The following is a 26,378-nucleotide window of genomic DNA, read 5'->3' as shown; positions in this document are numbered from 1 at the left end:
CAGAGGCTCAGAAGGGAAAAAGTACAGTCTTTTTGATCCACATGCTTAAAAGTGAATCTACTATTTGTCGGTATCCATCAGTGATGCCCTGCACGGTTGCCTCATCGTGGACGTTAAAGCTCTTTTATTAGAGTTAGGTTGCTGGTTCCTTGAGATCAAGGACTGTCTGTTGTTATTCCTTTATTACCCACCCCCAACAATGCCTGGATCTTCCCATTGTTTTTTGTTTTTAATGCAGTAAACTGAAGTCTTCTATCATTGCAAATGATTTTCTTGGTCTGTTTGCAGCGCCAAGAAGCTCTTTTCAGTAATGACTTCCATGGTCCTTCATATGATCTTCGCAGATTATGCCTGTATTTTTGTCTGCCTGCCCTAATACTGGTCATTATGGTAACACAGCCTCTGCTCTGTGGGCCATGATGCCCTGCGGGTGTTGTGCATCTCAGGCAGGTGTGATTCCCACTGGCTGGTGAGGTTCAGGAGATAGCAGGTTAGAGGGAGGGAAAGGGAGACCCTCAGACTCATCGGGAAACACCTCCGACACCTCACCATCTGGTGAGGACGTTACAGATAGTGAGAAAGTTATTTCTGGGCATTAAGAAAAGATAAACTAAGCCCCTGAGACATTAGGGAAATTAAATGATGCAAATTATGGAGCATGGTCGGGGGGAAACAACATAGAAATGGGAGGATTGTCAAGTTTCAAAATGAGTCAAATTAGCTTCATGGACTGGACCTCACTAAAACGTGTACTCGATGTCACAATGTCACATTGACAGCTGCAGCTGAAATGTTTGTTCTGTCTCTGTTTCGTGCTAAAGATAACGCCCAAGCCATTTCCCCCCACCCTTGGAATCTGGGATGCAGAGCCCTGTGAGTGTCAGAACAAGGGCAGTGCTTGACTACCTTGTGCTCTGTCTCTTCAGGAAATCGCAGAAGCAGCCCCCCGGCCTATGGGTTCCGTCTCTCACCAGAAGAAGAAATGAGGAGACAGCGGCTGCACAGATTCGATAGCCAGCGAGGCGACCCAGCCTTGTGAACAAACATGGTCCAGTTGTGCAGTACTTACCCCCAGACCCTCCGTTTTGTACAAAAGCAGAGCGGGCACATCGCCATCCCAGTTGCTCACACCTGCAGTGGCCTGTCATCCTACGGCCACCATGAGTCCAGTTGATGTCTTGAGCTGGTTGATGTCTTGAGACCAGGCTTGTTTTGACAGCCCCCAGCTCTCTGGGAATGGTACTTCCGACCTTGTTCTCTTGCAGACAGGAGCTTGGGCGTCTCCACTTGGGGACCAGTCTCCACGCTCCCTTCTCTCACTGTTGACTCAGTGGAGGCCCTGCCTTGTTATGTCTTTGAAGACCTTGACCTTTGCCAGGAGGTTTGTGTTCACCAGCCCAAAAGATCAGGCCCCCCTCCTGCTCAGTGCCCAACTTGGCAGGAAGTGGGGAGCCATCCCTCATCCTCCTGGCATGTTGCCATGGTGACTTTCCAGGCACTGGATGTAGCCATCATTGCAGGATGTCGTCCCAGCCTCCCTTGCCCAGGCGCCTCGGTTCCTGGGGCCCCCACGTCTGAGTGGTGTCTGCAGTGAACCTGCTTTTCTCTGATGCCCCTCTGCCTTCCCGGATGTGTTAGTGGAAAAGCTTAAGTGAGACCTTGGACAGGAAACCAGTTCCACACTCCACAACCCGGCAGGTGGCACCAACAATCCAGCTACAAGAGCCTCTCCAGGGATGATGTCACATCTTGGAGATGCAACTTGTATTGAACTAACCAGCAGAGCAGCAGCAGGTGCCACATGCAGAAGAGTGACCAGCAGCTTGGTCACAGAGAAATCCTTCCTGAGGAAGTATTTTTTTTTTCTCATAAAAGTGCCTTTTAATTGACCACTGTAACAGCCACCCTCCAAGACACTCCCCAGCACACAGACCGAAAGTCACTTAAGACGTCTTTCCTGGTGCTTGAGTTTCATGAATAAAAGGAAAAGGTCAAATATCACTCATGTCTTATGTCATTGAGATATTTATATTTAAAAAGAGTTAGAAGCAGAAAAGGATCTTCCTCTATGGCTTTATCTAGCATTTATATAGTTTTCTGATTATGAAAGTAATATATATACCTTGTATATGCATAAAGCCAACATCTGACAGGAAATGCACCCACATATTAACAGGTTATTTGGGAAAGTGGAGTGCATAGGAGTTTGCTTTCTGTTTTTCACAATTTTATATTGTTCTCTTTTTAAAATGTGTGTATATGTATATATGTGTACTACTTTTGCAGCAGGGAAACTGATTTATATAATAATAAATGAAGAAATATATAATCAGGAAAATGGACTCAAGAATAAGAATTGTGTCTCTGTTGATAAAATTTACAATATAAACAGAAATACAAAAAAATACATACGCAATTTAAAAATCACCTGTGTCTCCACCAGGGTCAAGACTTTAAGGATGTTGCTTTCTCAGTCTTTGTTTCACAAATTTGGAGCATGCCAACTATGCAGTTTTGTGCCTGGTTCCTGACCTCAGCTGACCTGGGTGAGCCTCTGTCACCTGCATGTAAATGAGCTAACAAACCATGTGAGACCAGGAGCACTTTGACCTGCCAGCTGGAACAGTGTTACCTGAGCTCCTCAGCTTAATTTATGACTGATACAAAGTGACATGCAGCACATTTATAGTATGAATTGTATCTCTGAGTCTTGCAGCTCCAAACATTTTAAAATTGAAATGTTTAAGCCAAATGTCATTCCTTTTCTCCCAAACTCTTCGAAGTTGTTTCCCATGACCTCTGCTGGCGATGCGTGCATGCTAAGTCGGTTCAGTCATGTCCGACTCTTTGTGACTGTAGCCCACCAGGCTCCTCTGTCCCTGGGATTCTCCAGGCAACAATACTGGAGTGGGTTGCCATTTCCTCCTGCGGGGGACCTTCCCAAGCCAGGGATCAAACCCAGGTCTCTTACGTCTCCTGTTTTGGCAGGCGGGTTGTTTACCACTAGCGCTACCTGGAAAGCCCCCTACGGGGAATAACCTCATTCTTACGCTCCATCTTCTGATAGCACATTGTAAAGGTAACTCTGACATTTATGTTTGGCTTTATGATTATTTGTATACAACTGTAGAAAGACATGCCTTCTACACAGGAGCACAGCTTATGAATGGCTGTGGAATGAGGTCTTGTTAACTCCGCACTTTGCAGCTCTCTCACTGCATCACCCAAAGGCTGGCCCCTGCCTCCCAGTAGCGGCTTATTCAGTGTTGCTTTCTCACCAGAGTGTTTTTTCAGTGCAGTAAAAAGTCCAGCCACTGTATATGGAGGTATTTATATTTTTTATGGCTGTCAAGTCTAGTAATAGTAGCTCCTTGCTCTGTTTCACTTGTCAGATGTAAAGACACCAGAATTGGATTTCAAATGGTGTAACTGTAATAAGCACACCTTATTTATGGAGTGGATTATCACTAAACTTTACAGATGTGGGAAAGGTCATTTCAGTTATAAATATAAACCAGTTACCTTAGCACAACAATAAAGATGTTTTGGAAATTATTATAATTACTTTGCTCAGTTAATAGGCCTGCTTGTCACCAGTGCTTATTATTTTCAATAGCCATCTTATTTTTTCTTCTACAGTAAGGAGTCTCCAAAGTTACACCACAAAACTGAAATTGGGTTGAGAAAGACAAACAAAAACCAGTGTATTCAACTAATTATCTCTCAGGGAGTAAGCATTTAGAGCTGGTTTTAAATTGATTTCTTTGCTTAATAGTGATTTCCTGGTTGTCTGTTAAACATTCCCACGCTTTGGTTGTGATCAGTCAACTTAGGAGACCTCTTAATTCACTTAAGAGAGTGCCACTCACTCTTTCCTTGGTTTTCAAGATGAGGAACCAGTTAAAATTGCTTCCTCTTTATGACCTTGAATGTATTTAGTGCCTGTGATTCCAAAGTTGTACATGATTGTTCACAGCCCCTCTGTCCTTTTAAGCTGTCTGTTGTTGAGGCCTGGACAGTAAAAGGCTGGTTTTTGTAGAATTGGGGCCAGTATACATATCCGTCACATGTTCTGCTGCTTAGGAAGTAAGTTAAGAATCTGAGTAAGCGGAGTTGCTCAGTTGTGTCCGACTCTATATGACCCCATGAACTGTAACCCTCCAGGTTCCTCTATCCAAGGAATTTTCCAGTCAAGAATCCTGGAGTGAGTTTCCATTTCCTACTCCAGGGGGGATCTTCCCGACCCAGGGACAGAATCAGTGTCTCCTGCTTTGGCAGGCAGATTCTTTACCACTGAGCCACCTGGGGGATTAAAAGACTGAGACCCATCACCAGAAAAGGAAAGTAAAACCCAGGGGATGTGGCAGACCTGGCCGCCTCCTTCCTCATCCTAGTTTCTCTTGAAAGAGTCAGCAAAGAATTGTATTCAATTAATAACTGATGCAAAGAGCTTACTCATTGGAAAAGACCCTGATGCTGGGAAAGATTGAGGACAGAAGGAGAAAGGGGCAACAGAGAATGAGATGGTTGGATGGCATCACCAACTCAATGGACATAAGCTTGAGCAAACTCCAGGAGATGGTGAAGGACAGGGAAGCTTGTCGGGCTGCAGTCCATGGGGTCGCGGAGTCAGACACGAGTGACTGAACAACAAGTCATTAAAAAACAAAATCCTATCATCTCTTCCCTTCCCTTCGTATGGATTACTGCAATCATTTTCTTTCTGCTTTTGCCCCAGTCTTTTATTTTAGAGTCACAGACTCCCTGCTTAAAATCTCTTCATTGCCCCACTCAATACTTAAAATTTGTCTTCACTCAGTTCTACATAGCACTGCCCATTAATCTTCCAAAATCTATTTTTGTGATGCCACTCACCATCTCAGTACTTTTTTCTCATTTCTCTGTTGCCAAAGGATAAAGGTCAAACTCATTCGCCTCAACAATGGGGCTCCAGCCAGCCTTTCAGCCTCACCCTCACTTATCCCTAAGGGAGTCTTTGCTGCTGCTAACAGGTCTCATCATTGTCCAGGCCACGAGCATTTCTGACTCTGTGGTTTCCGTGCAGTAGCCTATTCCTCTCTCTCAGCGCATCCAGATCCTCCCCGTTCTGCCCCCAGAATGATCTGCCCTTGGAGGGTGTTCACCACAGTTTCCACAAGCCGCTTAGAATTGCTAGTTATCTGGAAGTAAGAGAAGGTCTCTGGATTGTAAGTTTCACAAGGGCAGGACTTTGACTGTGTTTCTATGCATCTCTTCATGCACAATGTCTGAAATGTTAAAACCAATAAAGTTTTTGTGGAGTGAAACAAGCTCATTTATAACATCACCAGTGGCACACGTTAAAAGAGGTGCCTGTTGCTGCTTGATACTGTTGACTGTGTGTCTGTTTTCTTGAGTAACAGGAAAGAATCACTTGAAAGAAAGCTTTTTCCATGTTGTTGTTCATTCGCTTGGTCTTGTTCGACTCTTTGCGACCCCATAGACTGCAGCACGTCAGGCTTCCCTGTCCACTGTCTCCCAGAGTTTGCTCACACTCATGTCCGTTGAGTCGGTGATGCCATCCAACCATCTCATCCTCTGTCGCCCCCTTCTCCTGCCCTCAATCTTTCCCAGCATCAGAGTCTCTTGCCCATAGAAGCAGAAACATCGAGGCCTTCCCCAAGGTTTACCAGATGGTGGGGAGAGGTCTCCATCCTCCTGTGCCCCAAGCTGGTTCCATGTCACGAATGCCGCAGCATAGTGCCCAAAACTCAAGATTCCAGGACCTTCAAAGGGTGTCACCAAGGAGCCCCTGTGGATACCACCAAATCTGGCCACTGTTCCTTTGCAGGTGTGTTTGTGTGTCTGTGCACACTGCTTTTCCCCCCATGGCATTTTTGACATCTTATTCAAGATCTTCAGATGAACTGGCAGTTTGGAACATACGATTTGGACTTTATCAAGGAAAACCAGAACATGACCAGCAGAAATCACTGAATTTGTTTGTAATACATATTGCTGCTTGGGTAGAGAATTGTGTGGTAAAGCCAGTAGTATGGGAGGCCGTGGTGTAGTGGGTAGAGCACAATCTTCAGCAATTGATGGACCAGGGCTCAAGTTCTCCTGGAGTTGACTGTGTGACCCTGAGCAAGTCATTTATCCTCTCTCAACCTCAGCTTCCTCATCTGTAAGATAGGATAGTTGAGAGGTTGAGGGGAGCTCATACCACAGGGTTCATACTGTTCCTGTCGTATAGTAGGTGTTGAAGAGATGTTCATTTGCTAACATTATTGCTCTATGAGTGAGTACACAACTGTGCATACTCAGTTGCTAAGTCATGTCCAACTCTTTGCAACCTCATGGACTGTATCCTGCTGGGCTCCTCTGTCCATGGATTTCCCAGGCAAGACTACTGGAGTGGGTTGTCATTCCCTCCTCCGGAGGATCTTCCAACCAAGGGACCAAAACTGTGTCTCCTGCACTTGTAGGCAGATTTTTTTTACCACTGAGTCACCTGGGAAGCCCAGTTGGACCAAATAACCACTGACGTTCCCTCCTAATTAACAAAAGTTGCTCCATTAAACAGCTAGTGAATATCTGCACTGCACCCACCCCTGTGCTATGAGAATAAAAATACCTCCTAACCCCTAACTCCCAGTTACTCTGGTTGTCAGTAACAGTACCTTACATTTTATATCTCTTTGTAGTTATATCTCTTAATTTTTCTCTTAAAATTTTTTTGAACTTTTTAAAAGTCTTTATTGAATTTGTTACAATATTGCTTCTGCTTTATGTTTTGGCTTTTTGGTGTGAGGCATGTGGGATATAAGCTCCCTGAACGGGGATCAAACCCACACCTCCTGCCTTGGAAGGCAAAGTCCTAACCCCTGGACTGCTAGGGAAGTCCCCTATAGCTCTTACTTTTAACCCTTAGAGCAACCCTGTGAGGCAAGTGGTCTCATTCTTCAGCTGGTGGGACAACTGAGAACCACGAGAGCAGAGCCCCGTGCTGGCAGGTGAATACAAATCAGCAGAGGTTTGCTTTCATGTCCACCCCAGCTCACCACTGCATGGAGGACAGTGCTCCCTGGAGCCTCAGAATCATGCTTTCCCAAGCCCGGGGGCGGCAGGGCGGGGTCGGGGGTCACTGTCTATGCTCTGCTCATGCTCCTCCCATCTGCAGATCACACGTCTACCATGTAACCTTTCCTGCCCCCCCCCACCCCCGAGCCAAACCTAAGGCAGGCCATGGTAGGTTAAGTAGTAAACTCACTTTGGCTTGAAAGAAAATGAATGCACCAGATAAAACACAGTTGTTTTTGGAGGTCATCAGAGAATTTTATATATAATAAGTGATAGTATAAATTGCAATACAACATTTCAATGTCAATAGCAAACCAGGCACCTTGCAATTGTTACATGTTGAAAAGTCTTTAACTTTACAACTGTAGGTTAGATAAAGGGATGCAATTTATCAGACATGTTTCACATTTTTTTCCTATGAATCATTAAATATTTAAGCACCATAAAATTCAAGCATTTCACATGGATGTGGCAGCCAACCTTGGTGGTTGAAAATGCATTATGCAGAATCTCTGGCAGATAATAACAGTGGCAATTGCAGAGTACTGATTTTTAATGTCAATTGTTTTGTTCCCTGAAGAACTTCCTGATAATGATCCTGCAGGAAATGGTGACTTTTTTCACATGTGGTACAGTAACTTCGAGAATTGGAATAAAATAGCTTTCCCAAAGACATTAAGAGTTGACCAGGTATAAATAATTCTAATCAGTAATTTATATGCCCTGTGAGAATCATCCTGTTCTACTATGTAAAGAATCCCAAGAAATATGTTTTCCATATGAAAGGGCTTGTTTTAAATTGGAGATGTGGCCACAATAAATGTACGAGGTCAGCTACATGCTGGACATATAATCTTAATTTTCAATTCAAGAGTACGCATTAAGCCCCATTTTGGAAATGTGGGAAATGGGGGTCAGGGAGTTGGTGTATCACCCAGGGTGCTGTCGCTGGAAAGGGACAGCTGAATTGAAACCTAGGTTCAACCAACTTTAAGGCCACATCTTTCCACTGTTCTTGCAGCCACACCAAATAAAAGTAACAATGATAAAATTAGGCTGCTGAGCTGACAGAAGAACAAATCCATGTAATTTCCTGAAACACAGAGAATGATTTGTTTTATTATAATCTCTAAGAGGCTCAAAATAAAACCCTTGATAAATCCAGTTTTAGTAAACCATTCTGTTACTCTTTTCCTCAGCACCAATAACATGTACAGATTTTGTAGAGGGGATTTTATGCTAGGACACTCAAGATCATGAGGGAACACTGCCTACAGCATGAGTTACGACATATCACATTTCCACGAAGAGTCTTCTCTCATTGTCAAATCTCTCAAATGTTATTTCTAAAATTTAAGTTTATGGAAAAGTATGCTATGTTTCAGGGGAGCCCTGGTGATGCTGGGGTAAAAAATCTGCCTGCCAATGCAAGAGACATGGGTTTGATTCCTGGGTCAGGAGGATCCCCTGAAGAAGGAATTGGCAACCCACTCCAGTATTCTTGCCTGGGAAATTCCATGAACAGAGGAGCCTGGCGGGCTCAGTCCACGGGGTCACAAAGGAGTTGGCCATGATTTAGTGACTAAACATAAATAAGCTACATTTCAGGAGTGGGTGATGGTTAAAGTTTATCAGTCGGCTTTCTGTGAACAATTGTAAGATGAGATTGTGGGTGTGCAGATAGGTTGTCACATTAAAATTATTTGAAGTAAGAAATGGTTTGTACTTGTAACCATTTTGTCAATGAGAACCAATACCCAGAGCTGAACATCTAATGTCTAATGATGCTTATTTGAATTGTCAGTGAAGAAAAAATTAAAAGTCAATAACATGCTCAGCTCTATGTGAGCCCTGAGCATACAGCAATGAATGAAGCATGGCCCCTGCCCTCTGGGCTTACATTTTAGCAAGAGAATGAAGGCAGAGGGATGAGACGTTACAGGAGCTGTGGGGAAAGCATGAGAGAGTGAGCAAATCCCTGACTCGTACTGGGAGCAGCAGAACGGAGGCCAGGTCATCGTGGAGAAATGCCCACAGTCCTCCCTACTAGCTAATTCAGTCCAAAGATAAGCTGTTGTCTGCCAGGTAAACTTAGGGGGTGGGACAGGGACATCGCTGGTGGAAAGAGCAGGAGCAAAGTCACAGAGGAACGTGCCTCTGTGATGAGCACGGAGTTCCCACAGGCCTTTACCCGCTGTGGGAAGCCATCTAGACTTCGTGGGCAGTGGGGTCATTTATCACTGCGGACAGTGACTGCAGCCATGAAATTAACAGACACTTGCTCCTTGGAAGAAAAGCTATGACAAATCTAGACAGTGTATTAAAAAGCAGAGACATCACTTTGGCGAAAAAGGTCCATATAGTCAAAGCTATGGTTTTTCCAGTAGTCATGTATGGATGTGAGTTGGACCATAAAGATGGAACACCAAAGAATTGATGCTTTTGAACTGTGGTATTGCAGAAGACCCTTGAAAGTCCCTTGGACTGCAAGGAGATCCAACCAGTTAATCCTAAAGGAACTCAGCCCTGAATATTCATTGGAAGGACTGATGCTAAAGCTGAAGCTCCAATACTTTGGTCACCTGATGCAAAGAGCTGACTTGTTGGAAAAGACCCTGATGCTGGGAAAGACTGAAGGCAGGAGGAGAAGGGGATGACAGGGAGTGAGATGGTTGGATGGCATCACTGACTCAATGGACATGAGTTTGAGCAAGCTTTGGGAGATGGTGAAGGACAGGGGAGCCTGGTGTGCTGCAATCCATGGGGTCGCAAAGAGTTGGGCACGACCGAGCAACTGAACAACAAAAGCCAAAGAATAACAAAATCAAGTTTGCATTTTAGAGAAATAATGAGAATTTGAAACTGGAGGCAGCAGCTGGGAGAGGTCTACTACACAAGCAGCAGTGAAGGACAAAGGCTATGTTAAGACAGGTGCAGTGAGGTCAGAGAAGAAGGTAGCAATCCACAGGAAGTGACAACTGAACTTGAGGTCTGGGGGAATCTCAGAGGGGAGGGATTATGGTGGCTAAGCCTCTCTCTGCTGGCAGCATGGATGGGCTCCACTCATTGAGAATAAGAACCTGAAAGGAAACACCCTGACCCGCAGCTCATAGCAACTGTCTTTGGGCCGTCCAGAAGCATTTCAACTAACTCGCTGGGGGAGAGGGTTTGGGAGAAGGAGCTTTTGATAAGGATAATCACCAGTAAGGGATTAGGAGAAGAATTTTAAAGCTTTGTTCATCCTTCAGAGAGAAAGGAGAGAAGTACACTGATGGGTAACCAGATAAAGAAACTAATGGCCTAAAAAATAATGTGGTTTTCTAATGCCAGATAGTATTTTTTCCATAGTCTTGCTTTTTCGAGCATTGAAAATAATTTTTCAAAATCAGCAGGCAGCGTTTGTACTGCATTTAGGGGGGCTCTTGTGACACTAGCATTTTGAAATCAGCCTTGTACACTAGCTTGGACTCACTGTGGAGGAACTTGTCCACTTAATTCAGGATGTTTTTTAAAATTTATTTGGCCAGTTAAAATAATATTCTGATACTAAAATGAAGGTGTTTAAAATAGCAAACAAGATATGTTTTCTTATGATCCATCAGTCACCCTTCCGTCTTCCCAGAAAATGTTCTCAGAACAATTTCATGAATGAACGAGATGAATTTTTGGAAGGCCTGAATTTAGGTAATATATGAGAAAACTTTTGGAATCAGAAAATTGTAATTATAAATAAGGTTGAAATTGGCTTAAATTTCAGGTGTATGCAAATATTTAACATGCCATAGCAGAGTTTAAAAAAATTAATAAAGGGTCAAATGAACTAGGAAATATTCTGGTACATCAAGATAATATTTTCTCTTAAAATGTACATTTTTTTCTCTTTTTACCAGGAAGCAGCCTTAAAATAAACTGCCATCCTGGGGGCAGCCCAGAGCAAGATTCATTTGAAATATATTCTGCGTATAACAGCACACTCCCAATCAATATTTGGCAAGAAAAGCATTTCTTATAAACAAAGTTTTAATTATTATTAAGTGCATTGAAACTAAGCACTAAAATGAATGTTACTTTCTCATGGGAAATTTCTTTAGTTTTCTCTAAAATACCATTTTTTTAACATGAGAAAAGGGAATTTAATAAAAGTCTTTTCCAATAAGCCTTTTGATTTTCAGGATTAGATCACAGAATTCTAGCAAAATAGAAGACGTATCCTTTTGCTAGACAGAAAACTACTCACTATAAAATGACATGACCTCTAAGCTTTTATTAAAAAAAAAAAAAGCCAAATATCAAACTGCTGCCTTGGTCTAATACTGATATAGAATACAAGAATGTTTTTAGGATAGGAAAAACAGGATGCTCCTGTAAAAACCAATAACAGAACAGAAGATTCAAGCTGTAGGTTGTCTTTGTTTCATTTCAGAGTGCCAGGTCTTTGGTGGGGGCGGGGGTGACGATGACTTAAATGAATCTTCTTACCTTAGTTTAATTAAGTCGGCCCTTCATTTTCTCCCAAGCGCATAATGATAGCTCTGTCACTTCCCTGCATGAGATGCCATTATGTGGATGGAGGGAAAGTGTCCTCTGTGGGGCTGTGGGGCGGCTCTGTAGGCGTGCCCAGGGGAGGGAAGGGGTCTGCTTTGTGTGAACGTGGCCCCATGTGGCTCCAGGCCCATTAACACACACACACGCGCGGAAGACAAGCTGGACCCCGACTGGGCCAAAGCGGTCTGTTTGGAAGTTCACTGCAGTGGGGAATCAATTTTTGTGAATCACTGCCTTAATATTCATTAATAGCTTTTAGGCTCTTAATCCCTTATTGAACATATTTTTGCCCCATAATTGCCACTTTTCCAAAGGGTTGCCAAAGTAGGCATTTCTATTCTCTGAAAAATGCAGAAGGGAACATAATGTTTTATGTTCATCTGTGATGTGTTTTATGCTAATGTTTCATCTCTGGAATATAGCAACCATGGTCCTTCATGGCATAATGATTCATTCTGCTTTGAAATGAACTGTTAAGGCTGGCTGTGTGGGTTTTTTTTTTTTAATCTCCTTGGGTCATGGTTTTACAATTATTTAAAGTGCATGGAAAAATAGATTACAGAGGAAATCATTTTGAAACGTAGGAAATTTCTACTTCCTAGTTCATTTGCTGGCCTTTTTTTTTTTTTTCCCCTGTAACATCCATCCAGAAGCCCAGTGTATTATAGAGTAATTGACTTCAATTGTTTGAGTTGCTATTAACCAATGAATGAAGTTTCCAGTAATGTCATTTGTAATCTGGCTTTTATCGTCTATTTGCCTTCCCCTGAATTAGCATACTTTTAAATAAAGCCAGCTTTTCCCACTATCCTCATGAAAGAAGAATATCTGGGTTTCGTCTAGATTGGTAGGTCCAAACAAATCCATATGTGTAGCACTTGCTTAATCTGTCCAGAACAGAGGAAGGAATTATATAGTCCTCTGGGAATAACCACATCGAAACAGAAGGAACGGCTAAACCAGGAGTCTAAGATGAGCACCACTGAATCTCTTAGCACATCCTAGGATGTCTCAGCCTCCTGGCAAGTTTCTCTTGGCAACCTGATTGTGAAAGGTGGGATCTTAGCTATGCTTCACGCAGACCTGGCACCTGCTGATTTTCTGGCGTTGAGCATGGCTTTCTTTCAAGGTGTCCGGTAATGGTGCAGAGGAAAACTGCAAGTCAGGTCTCACTGTTGTCAGCCAGAAACTATACTTGTTGGCAAAAAAGTGGCAAGTTCCCTGCCGGCCTTGGCATTCCAGGAACGGTGCGGCTCTGAAATCCTCTAGGCAGCTGCCTGGGGACATGAGGGCCTGCCCGCCTCCTTGGTCCCCAGCGCCTGTGTGCTACCCAGACAACAGGAGAGAATTAGGGCTCAGACATGCACAGACAACCCCAGACCCAACCAGTGACACACCCAGGTCTGGGCCTGACTTTACATTTTCCCTAAAAATCATCCCAGAAAGACGAGACTATGATCTGCTAAGGAAAGGTGGCTCAGTGGTAAAGAATCTGCCTGCAATGCCAGAGACGCGGGAGGCACGGGTTCAATTCCTGGGTCGAGAAGATCCCCTGGAGGAGGAAATGGCAACGCACTCCAGTATTCTTGCGTAGAAAATCTCATGGAGCAGGGTAGCCTGGCAGGCTACAGTCCATGGGGTCGCAAAGAGTCAGACAGGACTGAGCAAGCAGGAAAGGATGGGCTTCCCCGGTGGCTCAGTGGTGAAGAACCTGCTTGCCACTGCAGGACATCCTTGGGTCAGCAAAATGCCCTGGAGAAAGGAATGGCAGCCCGCTCCAGTATTCTTGCCTGGGGAATCCCACGGACAGATGGGGGGCCTGGCGGGCTGCAGTCTATGGGGTCACAAAGAGTCGGACAGGACACAGCGACTCCATAAGGACAACAAAGGAAAGGGTACATGGGAAAGGAGATGGGTGCACACACAAAAAGAAACCCTTTCACTGAAAGGTGGAAGTGAAGTCGCTCAGTCCTGTCTGACTCTTTGCGACCCCATGGACTGTAGCCTACCAGGCTCCTCCTCCATGGGATTTTCCAGGCAAGAGTACTGGAGTGGGTTGCCATTTCCTTCTCCAGGGGATCTTCCCGACCCAGGGATCGAACCCGGCTTTCCTGCATTGTAGGCAGACGCTTTACCGTCTGAGCCACCAGGGAAGCCCCATTCACTGCGGGCTGATGCAAATCCATCCTCTAAATTCTACCCAAGTAATACAAAAATTCATCCACAATAAGCAGAAAAGAGTGGCCTTGTGTCTCAGCAGGCTTTAGTTTCGGGTGGCCTTCATGACCCTCATGCCAAACTGTTGACCATCGGCCCTGGATTCTCAAATTACCGTCCAGTCCAGATCGAAGGGGCGCGGAGGGGGGTCTTAGGGACGGCGGAGGCGCTGGGGCTCACCATGAGGAAGGAGTACCCGATCCAGAGGCTCCTCCAGGCCCGCGGACATGGGGGGATGGACTGGTCTTGGCTGTGCACCGCCACGGCCTGGGCGGGGGCCTCGCACACTGCGCAGCGGCTGATGTACGGGCGGATCTCGTCCTCCGAGAGCGGAGTCATGGGCAGAGGCGCTGTGCTCGCCAGCCAGTAGGACCTGTCGTTCCTCCGGGCATAGTGGCACACCTGGTGGATGTTGCAGTAGGCGAAGGGCAGCGTGCTAAAGATGGGGAGGCAGGAGCCCGCCAGACCTGGGCAGGGGAGACCACGTGGAGGCTGAGTGCTGTGCTCTGGGATGAGCTTCCCTACCTGGGCCCTCTGCAGACACTCGTCTGGCATTGGCAGCGGGTGGGGGATGGAGTCGTGGCGGGGTGGGGGGCCCTGGCCAAAGCCTACTTCTGTGGGCACCTGACCACGTTGGCGGCCTCTTTGGTCTCACGGGTCAGGCTGCTTTTTTTTCCTGGATTGCTCTCCTGAGTCAAGCAACAGGCCAGGATGCTTGAGAGAGAGACATGAGCACACCTCTTCTCCAAGAGCTTCAGGAATTTTCAGGAAGCTGCTAGCCCGGTTTGGTGGGGGTGGGGAGCTGGAGGAGCCAAGGGGCCGTGGGAATACAGCAAGACAAGCCTTGGGAAGTGGGAGCTCCCAGGCATCCAAGCCGGATGGCTGCAAGAAGTGATTAGAAGCCAGAACCTGAATTCCGAACAAGGTTTGGCCAGGTTTGGAGATGGTGGTGATGGTTCAAAGGAAAGGCCTGTTTATACAGCAGTAAAGAGGGTCAGAGGTAATTAGGGAGCACGGAGCTCAAAGGACTCAGAGTTCAGCCCTGGGGAAGGCTGGGAGAGCAGGTCTGGGTCTATCTCTAGCGTTGCTGGAGTATTGAGTTGGCCAAGTTCCTTGTGGTTTTTCTGTAGGATTACACATTTTCAGCCAACCCAATAAAGCAGACCAGAGGATGCAGGCTTTGTCCATCTCATTAAGGAGTTTGGATTTTATTCCAAGAGCTCTGCAGAGTGCGGCCACAGTGGGGTGGCTCTGGCTAGAGCAGGGCAAGGGAGGTGACCCTGGTGGTACACGAGAAAGCAGGTGCCCCCCCACAGGCCTGCATGCTTTTATCACCCTTACCGATAGTGGGGGTCACGCCCAGTGACAGGACACACCTCACCACCAGCTGAGCCTGTGGGCACAGCCCTCCTGCACCCACCACTGCAACCACCGCTGTCTTAAGGGGATCATAAGTGTCAGCACCTAGGGACTCCAGCCTCAACTTAGAAGTCAGTTCTTGAGGCTTACGAGTCCACTGTTGGAGATTGACAAACAGTGCTAAGGAATGACGCTCAAAGTAAAGTTCTGAGTAAGTAAAGTCAAGTAAGCTTTACTTTTCTCAAAGTCAAGTTGTTAAAGGGTATAAATTTGCAACTAGTAGATACATAAGTCCTAGTGATCCAATGCCTAGTGGAATGAATATAGACAACAATATTGTAGCATAATCATCAAATTTATGAAGAGATTAGATCATAATTATTCCCACCACAAAAAAGAAATGATAACTATGTGATATGATGGAGGTGCCAACAATCAATACAATGAAGTCATTACGATATATATATATGCATCAGATCAACCCTTGTACACCTTAAACTTACATCATGTTATGTGTCAAATGTATTTCATTTGACAATGAATTCCAAAAGAATACTGGAGTGGATTGCCATTCCCTTCTCCAGGGGATCTTATCGACTCAGGGATTGAGGCAGCATCTCCAGGAACCAACCACATCCTGATTAAATCATTTACATTGGGAAATAAAAATTGCATTTTATATCAGAGTTATACTTACTGAGGAAGAATTATTTTTAAATGAATAATATAGTCAGATTATAATAATTATTAAAAATTATAAATAGCCTAAATTATAAAATAATTATTTTACAATTTTATTTTATAATAATTATAATTTAAAATTTTATAAAAATTTAATAATATTAATCACTTTAAATTTTATAATAATTAGTATTTAAAATTAGAAATAAAAATATAATAATGATATAGCTAGAATGAGCTTTCTTGGCACCTCACAGGGTCATAGGTGTAATAGAATTAGTTGAGAATTAGCATGGTAGTTGAAAAAGTACAAAACCAATCTCATAGAAGATGAGTGATCATTTAAGATGTTGATGAATCCATGAAACTAACCCAAAAGTTTTGCTCATAAGCAATGAACCTGGGTGACCACATCCCGTCTACGTACCTAGGTCTTGATTGTGAGCTCTCTCCTGTCCTTCCAGGTATAGCAGACTATACCCAGTCCAGAGCCTGGGCATGCCCATGGGGCAGGTGGGTTCTCCATCCGTCTGACTGTGGAGAACCAGGAGGAAGCCACTGAGGTATCCAGGGCCAAACCCTATGGGCCCAGGATCCCCCATGGGCCCAGGAGGGCCTGGAAGAATAAAGAAACATAAAGAAAGGTGGTTTAGGGAGTTACGTTTAACAGATATTTCTGAGTACCTCTGTCTGGTGCTATGCTAAGTACTCAGAGAACAGAGAGGAATGTCCCCCTCACACAACTGCAATGCACCCCAACAACTCATTCAACAAGGACATGGTTTAGCAGCTTCTAGCTGCTTGGGTTACATCAGCATAGAAACAACTGAAAATACCTGCCCTCCTACGCTTACATTCTATTTGAAGAGGAGAAATGACAAAGCAATAAGCATAATGAAAAGGTAAACTATGAAATACTTAATAAAGGATAAGTGCTGAGAAGAACGATGGGGTAATGACAGCCAGTGTGGGATCTCCCAGACTTTTCCAACTAGATCAGGAGTCTGCTATCTGAAAAGGTGAATCTCAAAAGTTGGTCTGTCTTATACCTCCTAGATGCGTTCCATGGTTCTCCCATACTGTCAGTTCCATTCTAAGAAGGACAAGGGTTTAGAATCCATCGTGTCTGTTGTTTAGTCACCAAGTCATGTCTGACTCTTTGCAACCTAGGGACTGTATAGCCCATCAGGCTCCTCTGTCCATGGGATTTCCCAAGCAAGAATGCTGGAGTGGTTTGCCATTTGCTACTCCAAGGGATCTTTCCAACCCAGGGATTGAATCCAGGTCTCCTGCATTGCCAGGAGGGTTCTTTACTGCTGAGCCACCAGGGAGGCCCATATGTTTTGCTTTGTATCTTTTCTTTTATAAGAAAGGGAGGTGGAAGAAGCCCAAATTCTAGATCTCTAACTGGCTGGTGGGAAATGAACAGCTGTACAGAATATTAGCAGGGACATCTCCTTTGGCCTCTCTAAGGGGGTGACCTACTGAAGAAGGTCAGTGGCTACTTCTAATTGCCAAAAGCAGAGGGTGGAGTTAGACTTCGACACCTTTAAAAAAGGTGTTTGTTAAAAGTTTTTGTTTCTGGAAGACTGGCTGATTTTCTCATCTATGCTGTAAACCAGAGGCTACAACCTGGTAGCTTGTGGGCTGCATCAGGCCTGCTCATGTGTTTTGTTTGACTTACCAAGATTTGATGAGTTAAGATTTCAGACTAGAAAAGCAGAGTATAGGGAACAGTGGGCCCACACTTCTACATGGCCACAATTTCCACATAACAGAAGCCAATCTTTGCTTTCAGACTGCAGCCCCCATTTTCCTGAGGCCCCTTCCTCAGCATCCCAGCTCCCCGCACCCCTTCACCTGCTTCTCATTACTAACCTGGTACTGCCAGATACTCTCCACAGAGAAAACTGTTTCTTGGAGTCTTCAAGCCCTAACATATTGCTTGATGAGTTATATTTCAGATTTATATTCTAAAGGGTCTTATCTGCCTTCACCGAAGGCCCACTCTCAAGTATTTTTAAAGAAAAGCCTTGTATTCTTTTTAAGTGGTATTATCGATTCAATGGACATGAGTTTGAGCAAATTCCAGGAGACAGTGAAGGACAGGGAAGTCTGGTATGCTGTAGTCCATGGGGTAGGCAAAGAGTTGGACACAACTGAGCAACTGAACAACAAAATGTATTGATGGCTGTACGATAAGAGGAATGAACTCAGAAAACCAGAGACCAAGTGATTCAGCCAGTTACAGACATGAGACCACCCCTGCCGACCCTAAGATCTTCAGTACAGCCTCTCAGTGGTACAGCCATACCAGGCTCACAATAGGAAAGTGAACAGCAGAAATGGCTGAGCCTTTTATGATAATGAATAGTGCTTTGGAAGAGTAATGGATACAAGGCCTTGACCTGTTTTTATGATAGTCGAGTATCAATTAGAACGTCGGGGGTCCATTCGTTCCTGTTCCTGTTGCTTTGTCTCCCTAAAGCCTGGTGAGCTGGTATCTAAGGCAAATGCTTATGAGGCTAGGGACCTTGTACACAGTTCTCAGATTCACTGGGCCAGAGAAAAGAAGAGAAATGGAAACCCTTTACCTGGTGCTCCTGGACAGCCTGCTTCTCCCATATCACCTTTATGTCCCGGAGGCCCAGGGGACCCTGGGAGGCCATCCTCACCCCTCCTGCCATCCAGCCCAGGCTCTCCTTTGCACCCTGCAGGAAAGTTCACAACAGCAATGGTGACAATGATGTGACACCTGCTAGGCTAGCACTTACTTCCTGAATTCCACTTGGCAGCCTGGGCCTCCCATCTGGACACACCTGCATTAGCTTGTTCATTTTGCAGGTATGTGAAGTCGGGATTATACCACCTCTACTTGGCTGCTGCTGCTAAGTCGCTTCAGTCATGTCCGACTCTGTGCAACCCCAGAGACGGCAGCCCACCAGGCTCCGCTGTCGCCAGGATTCTCCAGGCAGGAACACTGGAGTGGGTTGCCACTTCCTTCTCCAATGCATGAAAGTGAAAAGTGAAAGTGAAGTTGCTCAGTCATTTCCAACTCTTCTCGACCCCATGGACTGCAGCCTACCAGGCTCCTCCATCCATGGGATTTTCCAGGCAAGAGTATTGGAGTGGGTTGCCATTGCCTTCTCCGCCTCTACTTGGCAGTTGGGTAATTAAGACTCCAAGAGGTCAAGAAACTTGACCAATTAAGGCCAGTGAGCCAGGAATGGGCAGAGCCAGGATCTGAAGCCAGACCAGCAAGGTGTTGAGTGAAGCATTTTCATATTTTCTTCATAGTCTTGTATTTGGACCTGGTTGGGTTTTTGTTTTTTTGTTTTTTTTTTTTACACTGAACATCTATGGCTTTTGTCATTGAATATTTTCCTAATAATGATGCTTTAGAAGCCTGAATAGAGGAATGAATACAACTGAACAGCATTCATTTGAGAGAAAGGTTAAATTTAAAGCAAGAGCAGCAACTTTTAAAGACCAGCTATTTGTTGAGGGTTCAAAGCACTAGGGAGCAGGGTAATCTTTTTATGTGAAATTATCTGATTCAGTCTATACAGCAGCCACACGACTAGGTGCTACCACATGGGGAGATGGAGGCTTAGAGAGGCCACAGTGAGGGTCACGTGTGCAGAGGACATGGACCCAGCAGGCCAAGTGCACAGGCTGTGCCAGGTATCACCAGTCCCACGCTTGGGACAAGCCACAGGGCTCAGGAGTGCTCCCTGGGGCCCCGTGAGCTAGCTGTCACCCTGAGACTTGAGCAGTTCTTTCTTTAAGTGTTTGGTTTATTTTGGCCAAGGCATTAATTCATCAGCAGTGATCTGTTTTGGTCTGGGAAGCAGATTTGGTCCCTGCCTGTGGGAGAGCTTGCAGCCCTTACGGTAATTATCTGAATTACTAGCCCCTCAAGGTTTCCAGTGTCTAATCTCTCTCCCTTCCTCGACCATTGTCCTTCTCTAGGCAATCTCTCTCTTTCTGCCATAATCAGCCCAAAACCAATCATTATGTCAAAGAGGCTTCACTCCAGGAACTGCCCCACTTTTCCCCGCGGGGCTGTGTTCTTTGAGGCAGTGGGAGCCCCCTGAGGGAATGGAGGAGGGGCTGCCACACTCAGGGGACCAGATCTCTCACTCACCTCCCCTCTCACATAGGCCCCCCCTTAGAGCCATCTGAAATGCGTGCCCCCCAAACCTTTACATTTTGCATCCCCTGCCTGAGTGGCCCCCACAAACCTCCTCTTTTAGTCCCACAACCAGCAGCCCCCATACCCAATGTTGGTTGCAGTACATTCGATGTGGGCATCAAGGGTGCTCCTGGCTTTTGGGGTGCTGTCATGTCACTTCCTTACCTCTTGGATCATAAATTCTCGTGGAACGTGCTGCTCGCCTGGACTGTGTTCTTACATGGTCATCACTCAGTAAGTGAGAAAGGAACCCCTCTTCTCCTCCTCCCTAGTGAGGGGAGGGGTGCCCCTCCCTGTCTAACCAGGCAGACGCTTCTTCCTAGATGGCGCTGCTCTCTTTCCACCAGCTTCAAAGAGAGTATCTGTTAGTTTGGAAGGAACCTAGGGCCCCGCGGTGAGCTCAGAACATTCTTCTCTTTCCCATCCAAAGACATGATTCCAACACATGGCCACAGGGTGATTCAGGAAAGGGCTACCCAAGGTTAACGAGCCAGCAAACAAGCAGGTGTATCGCAGAGAAGGCAGGAGCCTTTTCTTCCCAAGTCCTCACATGCAGCAAGCTGGCCATCTGGAAGAGCCCCCCGACCAGATGTTACGATGTGGGCTTTGCTCCCTTTCGAGGAAGACAAACGGAAATTGTAAGCGGATGACGTTTTCCGAGCCCCAGGAAGGAAAGCTTTTGTTAACTTGACATGTAGGCCCAGAGCTTTTCATCTGGAACTTGTTTGCAGGAACAGAAAAACAAACGTGTGCTCAGGGGAGTCTGACTCTGCAACCTCATGGACTGTAGCCCACCAGGCTCCTCTGTCTACGGGATTTCCCAGGCAAGAATACTGGAGTGGGTTGCCATTTCCTTCTCCAGGGGATCTTCCTGACCCAGGGATCGAACCTGCGTCTCCTGCATCGGCAGGCAGATTCTTTACCATTGCGCCAAGAACAGACCTACATCTGAAAGCCCAGCACTGTCAGATGGAGTCCCTCCTCTGAGAGGGTCAGGTGTTGAAGATAAACGCTCCCAAACAGGATGTAGGGAATGTCAATGAGACAGTAACAGTTCAACCCAGAACGGAAACCACTTTTGAGTTCATCACAGGAAACCTCAGCCTTTGAGGGCCACTCAGGAAGGATAATTGTAGAGATGAATGAGACACATGAGGAGAAAAGTATTAGACCTTCTGTTATCCAGGGTTCTTAACAGATACAAGTTTTATCTGGTGTGGCCATTACCCACTCAGACTGGGCACGAAGGAGCCAGAAGTTCATTTTTTTTCTCTGTAGATCTCAGCTGCAGCACTTGGCTACAAGATCAGCTCAGAAATGAAAGAGGTCTTGATGGAAAACAGGAAGAAAATCATTTTATTTTAAGCAGAGGTGGTACTTCTGTGGGGCAGTTGATCCTTCACAACCAAACTCGGGGTAGTCCTTAATGCCCTGCTCACCCTGCTGAAAGAATATCCTTCAGAAAAGGAAAGATGACCCAAACCCATAAGGGTTCCCAATTTCCAAATTTGCTGGCATATAGAATGCAGCACTTTAACAGCATCATCTTTTAGGATTTGAAATAGCTTAGCTGGAATTCCGTCTCCTCCATCAGCTTTGTTCATAGTAATGCTTCCTAGGGCCCACTTGACTTCACAGTCCAGGATGTCTGGCTCTAGGTGAGTGATCACACCATCATGATTATCTGGTTCATTAAGATCTTTCTTGTACAGTTCTTCTGTGTATTCTTGCCAGCTCTTCTTTATATCGTCTGCTTCAGTTAGGTCCATACCATTTCTGTCTTTTATTGTGCCCATCTTTGTGTGAAACGTTCCCTTGGCATCTCCAATTTTCTTGAAAAGATCTCTAGTCTTTCCCGTTCTATTGTTTTCCTCTATTTCTTTGCTTTGTTCACTTAAGAAGGCCTTCTTATTTCTCCTTGCTAGTCTCTGGAACTCTGCATTCAGTTGGGTGTATTTTTCCCTTTATCCTTTGCCTTTCTACTTCTCTTCTTTTCTCAGCTATTTGTAAGGCTTCCTCTGACAACCACTTTGCCTTCTTGCATTTCTTTTTCGTGAGATGGTTTTGGTCACCACCTCCCTCACAGTGTTACAAACTGAACGGTTTCGTTTAAATACTTGAGAATCCTGCTGTCCTGACAATGACTGAGCAATGCCCAAGTCCATTAGGTGAATAAGGCCACCTTTGCCAGAATTTAGAGTGACCCTCCCCCTCTTTCCTCTTCCTTTTCTAAGAAATACACCTCCTCCTCCCTTCTTATAAGCTGTTTCTGCTCCACTGAGCCCCGATTCAATAGTTTTTAATTCAAGGTCAAATGACTACTTGTAGAGCATTTATTCAGTGATGCTAAGAGATTTCAAAGCTTCATGTCCAGGGACTTCCGTGGTGATCCCGTGGTTAAGAATTCATCTTGCAATGCGGGGGACATGGGTTTAGTCCCTGCTTGGGGAACTAATATCCCACATGCTATGGAGCAACTAGGCCTGAGTGCCGCAACTAAGACCTGAGACAGCCAAATACATAAATAATTTAGGAAGATAATTATTTCTTGGGGGGAAAAAAACCCTTATGTCCAAAAGCCGCCCAAGGATAAAAGTTAAAATAGGTGTTCCCCGAAAAATAGAAGGGATATTGTAGATTCCATTGCATGCATGCATGCTAAGTCACTACAGTCATGTCTGACTCTTTGTGATCCTATGGACTGTAGCTCGCCAGGCTCCTCTGTCCATGGAATTCTCAAGCAAGAATAGTGGAGTGGGTTTCCATGCCCTCCTCTAGGGGCTCTTTCTGACCCAGGGATTGAACCCTGGTTTTTTATGTCTCCTGCTTTGGCAGGTGGGTTCTTTACCACTAGGTCCACCTGGGAAGCCCATAGATCCCCCTGCTGCTGCTGCTGCTAAGTTGCATCAGTCGTGTCCGACTCTGTGCGACCCCATAGACGGCAGCCTACCAGGCTCCTCTGTCCCTGGGATTCTCCAGGCAAGAACAGTGGAGTGGGTTGCCATTTCCTTCTCCAACGCATGAAAGTGAAAAGTGAAAAATGAAAGTGAAGTCGTTCAGTCGTGTCCGACTCTTAGCGACCCCATGGACTATAGCCTACCAGGCTCCTCCGTCCATGGGATTTCCCAGGCAAGAGTACTGGAGTGGGGATAGATCCCCCTACTACATGATTAAACCTTTGGATAAATGTAGAAAAAATGTTAAAGGGGAAGGAGATTTTCATGCTTGATTCCCAAGAGTTGTTAGGCTCCATACAAAAACCTACATAGCAAACACCCAGATTTTTATTTCAGCAATCTTCAATGCCAGAAATCAGAGTGAGGTTCATACCTGGTCCCGGTGGGCCTCTCATGCCAGGAAGCCCCATGGTTCCTTCCGGTCCTCTCGGGCCTGGTACCCCAGGAAGCCCTGGGATTCGGGGGCAGGCATCCAAGTCTGCTGGGGGCCCAGGCTCACCTGAAATTGGAATCACCACCTGTATAAAGGGTTCAAATGCTTATGAACCAGTGCCTTCTACAATTTGGACGGGCTTCTGACACCACGCTGGAATGTTATCAAGAATGTTCAGCCATCCAATGTCAGCCCTGTGAGGGCAGGACTTTGTCTTGTTCACTATGTGGGGCAGACAAACTTCTCCAAAACTTTTCATTGAGTGACTGAATGAATGAGTGAATGGGATTTCAGAGGAAGCAAAAGTAGGAAATAGTGAAATCTGGCTGAAACAGTGACCGTTTGGTGAACTTCACAGGATTTGCCATCTTTGGGTTATTTCTTACTAGGTGCTGGCCAGAGGTGGCATGGGGAGAGGTCCTGGTGGGTTCCTCACACTCAGCTTAACACTGCTTTAATTCAGCCATCTACACTGCAGCCAGCTGGGTTTCCAGAGTGTCTGCTACTCAAGGAGACATGATTTCAGGATAGCTAGTGGCACTGAGGCAGCAGTGATTTTCAACCTTGAGTGCACGTTGAAATTATCCAGGAGAGTATTATAAACATTCAGATATCTGGGCCCCATCCTAGAAATATTTTAATTGGTACAGGATGTAGCCTGGGCAGTGACCTCAAGCTTGACTGTACAATAAATCCATCTGCAGAGCTTTTCAAAAATACTGCTGTGGAATCTAGAAACATGGTACAGATGAACGTATTTGCAGGCAAGGAACAGGAATGCAGACATAGAGAAGGGAAATGTGAGCACGGGGCGGGGAGGGAATGAATTGGGAGATTGGGACTGACGTATTAACGTATATATACTGCCAAGTGTAAAACAGATAGCTAGTGGGAACTTGCTATATAGCTCAAGGAGCTCAGCTCGGTGCCCTGTGATGACCTAGGTGGGTGGGATGGGCAATGGGGTGAGAGGTCCAAGAGGCAGGGGATATATGTATACATATAGCTGATTCACTTTGTTGTAAAGGAACTGTAGTCCAATTTTTTTTTAAGTACTACTCCCAGCAGCCTATCTAGATTATTAAAAAGGAATTTGTGTGAGTGAAATCCAAGCATCACTAATTTTTTAAACTCTCCAGATGATTCCAATATTCGCCCATGCTAAGAAGCACCACTGGAAAGCTGCAGCTGTGACCTGAATACATCATAACTGTCTCTCAGGCTTGTTAGAGCCCTGAGTCTCTGAGTCAGTAAGGGCAGCAATTTGCATATTGTAATAAGTGCCCGGATGAGCTCAATGGTACTGATATGGGAATCTCACTTTGAGAATTGCAGCCCTAAATGTTGAAATTTTTTAATTCTTGGTTACATTCACATCTCTTAAGACAGTTTTTCCCCCCTAAATCTTCATTCAGTCTCCCTGCAATCATTTCACAAAGGAAAGAAATAATAGCTCTAAGCAAGCAGTCCATCTAAAGGAGATCAGTCCTGGGTGTTCATTGGAAGGACTGATGCTGAAGCTGAAACTCCAATACTTTGGCCACCTCAAGCGAAGAGTTGACTCATTGGAAAAGACTCTGATGCTGGGAGGGATTGGGGGCAGGAGGAGAAGGAGACGACAGAGGATGAGATGGCTGGATGGCATCACCGACTCGATGGACATGAGTTTGAGTAAACTCCGGGAGTTGGTGATGGACAGAGAGGCCTGGCATGCTGCAATTCATGGGGTCACAAAGAGTTGGACATGACTGAGCGACTGAACTGAACTGAAGTGAAGCAAAAATGATGACCGATAACACCTAGTGGACACTTTATCATGCATGAGAAGTGAAAGTGTTAGTCACTCAGTTGTGTCCTACTCTTTGGGACCCCATGGACTGCGGCCTGCCAGGCTCGTCTGTATTCTCCAGGCAAGAATACTGGAGTGGATAGCCAGTCCCTTCTCTAGGGCATCTTCCCAATCCAGACCTAGGGATCAAACCCAGGTCTCCTGCCTTCCAGGTGGGCTTTTTACCATCTGAGCCACCAGCGAAGCTCAACATGCATCAGATCTCATGCTAAATGCTTTATGACTGAATGTTCCCACCCAGGCTGTGTGTATGTGCTGCTGTCATTAGAATGTTACAGGGAAGAAAACTCAGGCCCAGGGAAATAAATGACATTTATTTATGGACAAATAAATGACATTTATTTATGGACAAATAAATGTCATGCAGCCAGTTTGTAGCATAGTCTAGATTAAAATCCAAGACACCTTGTCTCCAAAACTGTGCCTTTCACCCCGACCCCATACCGCCCTCCTTAAGGACTCTGAACGAATACGTGCTGAATTCTAAGAAGTGCAACATATTGTGAAGCGCACCCTTTATTAGTTATCGTTTTCTTAAAATTCATACAAATGTGCCAAATAATTTAAAAGACAATGATAAAGCAGTGAGAAAAGCCAAGAAAGCCTGGCCATAATGGCAACGGAGTCTACATAATAGTAACTGTGCCTGTGGAAAATGGACTTGAATGCTATAAGCAGTTTGGAATTTAACCTCCTGGAAAATATTGTATGAAACCACAAATAACACCAAGTTAGAGGTCTTTTTACAGTATGAATAGTTTAATGTAAAACTTGGCTTTTTTACTCTGGGTGAGTTGAGAGAGGTATAGTTCTTATTTTTCCTAGATAATCTGGTGTGTTATGGTGGAAATTCACCAGTGGGGGGTGGTGTGAAAGCAGGTGAGTAAAGGCAGGGCTGGGTATTCGGCTGGTACTTTATATTTGGGATGTTGATGTTATCATCTAGTGAGTCACAGTATATACTGTGACTATATATATAGTCACAGACATTAAAAAGACTGAAGTGAAAACATTAAATATACAGCAATAATTTTAAAATATAAACATTAAAAGCAGCAAGATTTCTTAAAATTCTGATTT

The 26,378-nt window shown here is 45.1% G+C and overlaps 2 protein-coding genes across 18 annotated transcripts in view; one reads left to right on the top strand and one right to left on the bottom strand.

Annotated features, from left to right (window-relative positions):
• COL4A4 (collagen type IV alpha 4 chain) overlaps positions 1–26,378 on the bottom strand; it is a 171,397-nt gene that overhangs the window by 8,923 nt on the left and 136,096 nt on the right. For 4 of the 14 annotated variants that reach the window (XM_086337714.1, XM_086337747.1, XM_086337735.1 and 1 more), the window contains 5 exons: positions 23,390–23,515; positions 18,459–18,575; positions 16,292–16,480; positions 14,005–14,291; positions 7,296–12,933 (listed from right to left, as the gene is read on the bottom strand). In XM_086337714.1, coding sequence (XP_086193840.1) covers positions 12,670–12,933; positions 14,005–14,291; positions 16,292–16,480; positions 18,459–18,575; positions 23,390–23,515 — 983 coding nt within the window. In that variant the 3' untranslated portion in view covers positions 7,296–12,669. Of the gene's footprint in view, positions 1–3,409; positions 6,165–7,295; positions 12,934–14,004; positions 14,292–16,291; positions 16,481–18,458; positions 18,576–23,389; positions 23,516–26,378 lie in introns of those variants that run through there. The other 10 variants (XM_086337805.1, XM_086337816.1, XM_086337753.1 and 7 more) reach the window with 6 other exon arrangements.
• RHBDD1 (rhomboid domain containing 1) overlaps positions 1–26,378 on the top strand; it is a 210,058-nt gene that overhangs the window by 132,904 nt on the left and 50,776 nt on the right. For 3 of the 4 annotated variants that reach the window (XM_086338146.1, XM_086338148.1, XM_086338149.1), the window contains one exon: positions 927–2,338. The exons of the other annotated variant lie outside the window; for it this stretch is intronic. In XM_086338146.1, coding sequence (XP_086194272.1) covers positions 927–1,039 — 113 coding nt within the window. In that variant the 3' untranslated portion in view covers positions 1,040–2,338. Of the gene's footprint in view, positions 1–926; positions 2,339–26,378 lie in introns of those variants that run through there. 4 annotated transcript variants of the gene reach the window in all.

Source organism: Bos grunniens, chromosome 2, assembly GCF_055505025.1.
Source record: "Bos grunniens cultivar Pamir isolate PY7600 chromosome 2, Bosgru_T2T1.0, whole genome shotgun sequence".
Taxonomy (NCBI): domain Eukaryota; kingdom Metazoa; phylum Chordata; class Mammalia; order Artiodactyla; family Bovidae; genus Bos; species Bos grunniens.
The sequence above is the reverse complement of the archived record's forward strand: the minus strand, read 5'-3'. Positions and strand labels throughout refer to the sequence as shown.